Source organism: Rhinoderma darwinii, chromosome 3, assembly GCF_050947455.1.
Source record: "Rhinoderma darwinii isolate aRhiDar2 chromosome 3, aRhiDar2.hap1, whole genome shotgun sequence".
Taxonomy (NCBI): domain Eukaryota; kingdom Metazoa; phylum Chordata; class Amphibia; order Anura; family Rhinodermatidae; genus Rhinoderma; species Rhinoderma darwinii.
The window spans coordinates 384,675,157-384,683,266 of record NC_134689.1 but is presented as its reverse complement, the minus strand read 5'-3'; the positions used below and the strand labels follow the sequence as shown (position 1 = coordinate 384,683,266).

At 44.7% G+C, this 8,110-nt stretch overlaps 1 protein-coding gene across 2 annotated transcripts in view; it reads right to left on the bottom strand.

The window, feature by feature from the left end:
* Positions 1 to 1,696: 1,696 nt before the first annotated feature.
* RHOBTB2 (Rho related BTB domain containing 2) overlaps positions 1,697 to 8,110 on the bottom strand; it is a 67,816-nt gene continuing 61,402 nt past the window's right edge. For both annotated transcript variants that reach the window (XM_075858883.1, XM_075858884.1), the window contains 2 exons: positions 7,404 to 7,509; positions 1,697 to 4,755 (listed from right to left, as the gene is read on the bottom strand). In XM_075858883.1, the coding sequence (XP_075714998.1) occupies positions 4,550 to 4,755; positions 7,404 to 7,509 (312 nt within the window). In that variant the 3' untranslated portion in view covers positions 1,697 to 4,549. The remainder of the gene's footprint in view (positions 4,756 to 7,403; positions 7,510 to 8,110) is intronic.

Sequence of the window (8,110 nt, the reverse complement as noted above, 5' to 3'; positions counted from 1 at the left end):
GCCTTAAGGTCCCGTCCAAGAAGTTTGCTCCCCGGTTTATAGGGCCGTACAAGGTCATTGAAGTCCTCAATCCTGTCTCCTTCCGACTGGAGTTGCCCCCATCTTTCCGAGTACACGACGTGTTCCATGCCTCCCTCCTTAAACGCCGCTCCCCGTCCTTGGCTCCCTCGAGGAAACCTCCGGTCCCTGTTCTCACCCCTGAGGGGGAAGAATTCGAGGTGGCCAAGATTGTGGACAGCAGGATGGTTCAAGGCTCCCTCCAGTACCTGGTCCATTGGAGAGGATACGGGCCTGAGGAGAGGACTTGGGTACCCGCTCGGGATGTTCACGCTGGGATATTGGTCAGGAGGTTTCACCTTCGTTTCCCCAGTAAACCAGGTCCACTTAGAAAGGGTCCGGTGGCCCCTCATAAAAGGGGGGGGGGTACTGTAAAGGATCTGCCAGGCACAGCTTCGGGGTTAACGCCCATAGATAATCAGTCTGCACCTGCTTCTATGTCTGTGAGACTGACTCCATCTTCCACCACTCAGGGTGGCAGGCTTAGGAGTGGGAGAACCTATCATAGCCTGGCCAGACGGAGCTAGCTCCCATCCTCTGTCTATTTATACCTGCCTTTCCTGTTCCTTCTTGCTTGTGATTTCTTCTCGTTTGGTTTCCTGGCCCTGCTGCAGCTTCTTGTACTATTGTCCTTGCTTCATATTGACCCCGGCTTGCTGACTACTCTCCTGCTCTGCGTTTGGTACCTCGTACTCTCCTGGTTTGACTCGGCTTGTTCACTTCTCTTGTTGCTCACGGTGTTGCCGTGGGCAACTGCCCCTTTCTCCCCCTAGCTCTGTGTACCCTTGTCTGTTTGTCTGTCGTGCACTTATTGATCGTAGGGACCGTCGCCCAGTTGTACCCCGTCGCCTAGGGCGGGTCGTTGCAAGTAGGCAGGGACTGAGTGGCGGGTAGATTAGGGCTCACTTGTCTGTCTCCCCACCCCCGTCATTACATATGGGGAGGTGAAAGGTTCTCTTTAAATAGGAGAGCATTTTCTTTAGTGCCATTTAACCATGTTGGCGGTGACCTATCATAGCCTGGCCAGACGGAGCTAGCTCCCGTCCTCTGTCTATTTATACCTGCCTTTCCTGTTCCTCCTTGCTTGTGATTTCTTCTCGTTTGGTTTCCTGGCCCTGCTGCAGCTTCTTGTACTATTGTCCTTGTTTCATATTGACCCCGGCTTGCTGACTACTCTCCTGCTCTGCGTTTGGTACCTCGTACTCTCCTGGTTTGACTCGGCTTGTTCACTTCTCTTGTTGCTCACGGTGTTGCCGTGGGCAACTTCCCCTTTCTCCCCCTAGCTCTGTGTACCCTTGTCTGTTTGTCTGTCGTGCACTTATTGATCGTAGGGACCGTCGCCCAGTTGTACCCCGTCGCCTAGGGCGGGTCATTGCAAGTAGGCAGGGACTGAGTGGCAGGTAGATTAGGGCTCACTTGTCTGTCTCCCCACCCCCGTCATTACATATGGGGAGGTGAAAGGTTCTCTTTAAATAGGAGAGCATTTTCTTTAGTGCCATTTAACCATGTTGGCGGTGACCATGCTCACGATTCGGCTGTAATGTCACAAAACAGAGGACTGCACACGACATAGAGATATATACAAACCAAAATAGTTTGAAAGTTTTATTATAAAACAGGAAACATGAATTGTCCGTAAACAGAATGATTAGTCCATATAGCCCAAAATATACAGAAAGCTTTTATATAGAAGCCCCCCCCCCCCCCCATGAAAACAGCAGCCATAGACCAGAGGGGAGGTATATAAACTGTAGTACCTACACAAACACACGCACACACACAGTTATGCCCTGATCCATAGATACACATTCTGGATATAAGCCACACACAATGAGATTTATATGTATATGGATACATACTGATAGGATTTAATTTATTAGAAAAACAAATCCTTTCTGATTTGAGAGGATACTAGACAAAGAAGTCATTTTGATTTCGTTCAACCGTGATATTTGGCCAATTTTTGGTTTCTGCTAATAGACCAATGTAGAGTCCTCGTCCAAGTCTATACAGCCTATCAGTATGCAGCATCCACATATATAATTCTCTTTACTGATTTGCACACATATCCATATGTACAAATATTTACATTGATACGCACCTATCATAAGAGTGCACAAGACCCTGTATTTCCCAGAGGGTAAGTACTCAGGGTTTATGACAACAAACGGTGGTGTTTCCACGCAGCATTTTCTGCCCACAATGACGAAGAGGAGCATGCTGGAAACCATACTAAAGCCCCATTCTCACATCCAAACCTGCAATAATGGAATATACACTAGCACTGTAATGTCTCTGTAAAGCATGGAGTATAATTATCAGTGCCATACAAGATAATTCTAAAATGTTTTCTTTTGTTGCAGTATATTCTATATTGTTAAAGTTTTACAGCATGTTTATTAAATGTTATTTCTAAGTCTGTTAAAATAGGAATGAATAGCCATCTATATCATAGGCCGGTAGGTAAAGGCAAGTTTCATGGGACACTAGCATAAAAAATGTGTTATATGAAAGGTGCCGGTGAAGTAAATTCTATATACTGCATGCACTACATTGACCGAGGTTGATGTCATAGCTATGACAGGGGTAGTAACGCTTAATGAATGATCACTCTGTGAACAGCTTTTTTTTGGGGAGCTCGTATATAGTTCATATAACTATTCCATTTAGATATTCCCCGAGAATGAGAAGCAACAGCAATACTAGCCAGATCTGGTGCTATTTTGGAAGATTTGACAAAGTTTGCTTTGCTCCTATTAGGGCATATACAGTTAATAAAGAGGGTCCCCTTTATCAGGACCCCCTTTATTAGACAAAGAGAGACACTGCCAAGAGAAAGACTACTGATTTCTAATGGCCGCAGTGTACTTCACTTTCCCTCTAGAGTTACTACAAGGAATCTTGCCAAGTGCTTGTCCATCAATAACAACAACGGGACCTCCCATGATTAAGGAAAGGGGTTGTCAAAAGTTGACAACCACGTTAGCAGCAGATAGATTTTCCAACACATTGGAAAATATCAAAAACTTTTGTTAATTCAACAATTATATGCTGCACAATATTCTGCCCAATTGTCACTTTCATCCAGAAAAAGCACCATGAATGGCTTCCTTAAGACTGATGCTTTTGTCAGACAACATTCTTCCTGAGAGTAGACTCTCCATATTTCCCTTCAATCACCCTAAACGGTAAGTTCACACGAAGCATAAATACTATGGATTTTCCGCAACGGATTTAGTTACGGAAAATCCGAAGCGTAATGCAGTAGCAGCAGAGAGGATGAGATTTGAACAAAATCTCATCCACACGCTGCGTAAACAATGAGCAGAAAACGGCTCAGAAATTGACATGTGATGCGTTATTTTTATTTCGCAGCATGTCAATTGTATTTACGTAATCGCTGCTTTTTTTTGTTGCAAAATTTCGCCATTGAACTCAATGGAGAGGTAAAACCCGCAACAAATAGCAGCTGTTGCGATTTTTGAGGTGGAAAAGTTGCGATTCCGCCACAAAAACGCAATTCTTATACTTACCCAGAATTCTGTGCTTCTTCGTCCAGGCCGGCATCCAGGGATGACGTTACATTCCATGTGACCGCTGCAGCCAATCACAGACTTCAGCGTTCACATGGGATAAAACGTCATCACAGACCAGGCTACAGGACCTCAGAGGGGCCATGTTTTTGGGTAAGTATGTGATTTTCTTTTTGTTATACGTGCAGTTTTCCGCAGTGGTCATTCCTCCTGAAAAACTGTTTTTTCAGCCGGGTTTCCCTGCGGCGCCCAGGGCGGATACACTGTGTGCTTTTAGCGTATCTGCCGTAGTTGAACATAGTCTTATAAGCTCATTCATTACGTGCTACTGTGAAGCGCTTAAGACAATCATAGACAGTGACTTACCCAGTATGAAGGATATCCCATATATGTATTCTACAATGGACGTTCCCACATAATCATGAGTATAAGTAGGAGTGTTTCAGGATAAGAAAAAATGAGGGGAGTTTGGTTTATGGCAGCCTGTAGTCAATGGGCTGCAGACGAGGCTACCGTAAAACAGTCTGTGTGCCGACTAGAAGGGTAACCAGCTGTGCTACATATCTCTAGCCAAAATTGCCCCACATCTAAATGGAAAAATTACAGAAGAATTGATATTTAACTACCAGTGTTTAAACAAGACAGAACTAGTTGCGCTCCAACCAGTTATAGCGAAAGGAGATTTCCACATATCAAAGAATTCTGTGCACAGTGGTAAAAAGTTCCTGGGATAGTTTTTGGAGTTTGCATTGCTGAGGCGGTTCTTACCTATAGACAGTGGCTTATCATTGCCAAAATCTAGATATGATTTAACATTTTATACAGTTCAGTAGATAGTAGGCAAAACAGTAGTGCACATTCACCCAGAGTTACACAAACACAAGACACACACCGACTCTCATATCCTTGCATGAACTCATAGCTGCCGGAGGGACATTATATAGATGTGGTACCATGTCTTAGCCCACTGCAGAGGAAGGGGTTGTAGAAGATGCAGGAGAACCCGCACTGGAGCTATTCCAGAACAACCAGCGTCTCTTGGGCTGTCTTTTCTGGTGAAGGGCTGTCTCTTTCTCACGTTCTTTCTGTGCTCTTTGGAAATGGTCTTCTTCTTTCAGGTACCAGACAGGGGGCCAACGCTGCGCCTCCAGGGTCTGCTGATTCTCTGTAGAATATAATCACTTTATGTCAAGGAGTCATTGAAAAGAAGACGATTGTTCACCATGCTATGGAGATTGTACAGGGCCCGGTCTAGGGGCTCGAGGAGATTTCTAGATGGAATTCAACTGGCTCAGTCTGATTTCCTATAGAATGATCCCTATGTATAAATGGTCGTAGTGATTAGATCCAATCATTATCTGACCGACATCAATATTTCCCTGAACCATCATACGATACTAGCATGTAAAAGATCATTGGAAGGGGCTCCACATATCAATGCTTTATATGTTAGGACAGAAACAACATCCTGTTCTTATCCCAAGTTATCCCTACATGAAAATCCAGCTCTATGATGACTATCCCGATAATTAAGTGAAGGTCCATCTGTGCCTGTAAAGACCTGGCCTAATAATAGTAAGATAAGACATCACATGCAATCAGAAACTGTGCGATCTTCCAATCACCAAAAGATCTTTCTATTGAAATGAACACAAGGACCAACTAACCAAGGTCTATGCAGATAGGCTGCTACTACTCATGGCCAGCATTGGTCGAGACCATAGAGATCAGCCAAACAAACGCAATTGAGCTGATGGCTATTTCCTTTGAGACCAGTTGGCTGGGGCCGTTTGTTATCCTCCCGAGACATGTAGACTTTGCTTGATAAAGGCTTATACAAGCCAAAAGGTCGCAAACTGGAATTAACCACTAGTGATTTATCTTCACCCCTTGAGTGCTGCCTACATTCTTTCTTCTTCGAGACATGTAGACTGTCTCTCAATACTGCTGAAATTTAGGCTAAGTCTATTGCCGAAAGGCGGTTGTGCATCCATAAGTAGCTGGAGAATGGTCTTAAAAAAAAAAGCATTGGAAAATTGGAGTGCTGTCTTTATTCAAAGAACTTTTGGCTAGGTCTAATGTCTTTGACAGTGTTTGCCAAATGTATAGTTAAGTAACCTCCAACAGGCCATGTCTTCAGGATTTCCTTGGTGTTATCCAGATTATCAAAATTGATGGCCTATCCTTAGGATAGGCCATCAATATTAGATTGGTGGGGGTTTGATTTTTGGCACCCCTGCCAATGAGCTGTTTGAAGGAGCCACAACACTCGTACGTCATGGTTCTCCTCTTCGTTCATACTTGCATTTTCACTTGAATGGGACAGTGGTGCAATACATTGCACAGCCGCTACAAATGTAACGGTGCATGCAGGTACGAACAAGGAGGTGAACCATGTAAGCAATGAAGAGGCCGCGGGCCCCTTCAAACTGTTGATCAGCAGGGGTGTCGACAGTTGGACCAAAACCAATCTAATATTGATAGCCTATTCTAAGGATAGGCCATCAATTTTAATAACCCCTTTAATCCATCAAGGAAGCAAACTATTTTTTTTTGTAGTTTTTTTATTAACACATTTCGAGAGATAACTTTTTTATTTTTCCATCTATGTAGCCATATAAGGGCTATTTTTTGTGGAAAGCGTTATATTTTCAATGGCACCATTTTGGGTTACATATAACTTATTGATTAGTAGGGTATTCCCATCTTGGACATTAATGGCATGCCCACAGCATATGCCATAAATGTCGGATAGGGGCTCTCTGACCTCTGACCTCCGTCCTACCATCTGCCGCTGTGCTGCAGCCATTGACAATCGAGTTGTCCGGGTTTTCCAGAAACAGCATAGCACAGCGAACTACGCTGTTTCTGGAGCTCAGGAGCCAGGGAAACAGCTTCTGTGCCATGCGATCACGGTGACCTCCATGCTTGTCAGTTTGCATTAAAGTGTCCCTCCAGTTATACTCTCCCACCCAAACTAATATCAGGTGTGGAGTGATGCTCCTGCAGGCTGGGTCCAAGCAGGATACTCTTCGGGCGTCATATAGTTGCCAAGGCAAAATGTACCGTCCAGCGGGCAGGAGGGGAGAGGCGGGAGAGTATAACTGGCAGAACACTTTAAAGATGACCTGTCATGTCCCCAGAAACATTAATCTGCTGCCATACCTGCATTGCCTCTTTTGCCCCGATTCCAGCGCCGTTTATTTTGTGTTTGTAGGTGCCTTAGTGCCTCTGCAATCAGCCTCCGATCCCCAATCACTCCGCCGGCTGATATGCTAATTTGTGAATAAATTGACAACTGGGTGATCTTTACCGCCCAGTTGTCAATGAGGTGAGAACCTAAGCCTCCCTGACAGAGCGGTTTAGGTTCACGCCTCATTGACGATTGTAGAGTTAATGAGGCACCTACAAAAACGCAATAGACAGCAATGCAATCAGGGTGAAGGGAGCAATGCAGGTATGGCAGCAGATTAACACTTCTGGGGACATAACAGATCCTCTTTAACAAAAGGCACACTATGAAGTACATGAACGTTATAGATGGAATGGGTTAAAACTGTACAAGTGATTCAGAAAATCAATAATTGGTACATTCTTTCTCTATGGGAAAGTCCAGACGACATGCTGGGGTTCCCTGAGGACAGGTTTGGCTAGCGCTAGTCTATGGTGTACCTTATGACCCAGCATGCTTACACTACCAGTGAATGCTGAAGCTGGTATCTTCACAGTAGATGTACGACCCATGCATTGTGTAATATTAATGTAAAGTGAAAAGATTTAGTGTCCAAATGTAAATTAAATGGCCATATTCACCTGGTGACACCAGTTTGATGTCCCGGGGGAATTTCCTGCACACACGATTATAATTTGTAGAGATGTGATGCAAACACCAGGCTGCCAACTGCTGAGCACCGTGAAACTGAAAAACACAAAGCAATGAATATAGGAATATTTATTATTACATATAGAATATAGAAATTATATCCCAGAATGATCCCAGAATAATGTGGACCTTGGAGTCTTAAAACTGATGTTTTTGAGGATAGGCTGGGTTCACACGAGCACATTAACGTCCGTAATGGACGGACGTATTTCGGCCGGAAGTCCCGGACCGAACTCAGTGCAGGGAGCCGGGCTCCTAGCATCGTAGTAATGTACGACGCTAGGAGTCCCTGCCTCTCCGTGGATCTACTGTCCCGTACTGAAAACATGATTACAGTACGGGACAGTTGTCCTGCAGAGAGGCAGGGACTCCTAGCGTCGTACATAACTATGATGCTAGGAGCCCGACTCCCTGCACTGAGTTCGGTCCGGGATTTCCGGCCGAAATACATCCGTCCATTACGGACGTTAATGTGCTCGTGTGAACCCAGCCATACAGTGAAACCTGACTATCCCTGATCAAGACCAGATTATTCTGTGACTTTCAAGTCCCTTTTTTTTTGAGAGGACCACCCCTTTAGGAGACCTTGGCATATGCAGCCTTGGTACAGTTGGACTGGACAGAGATGGTTGTGACT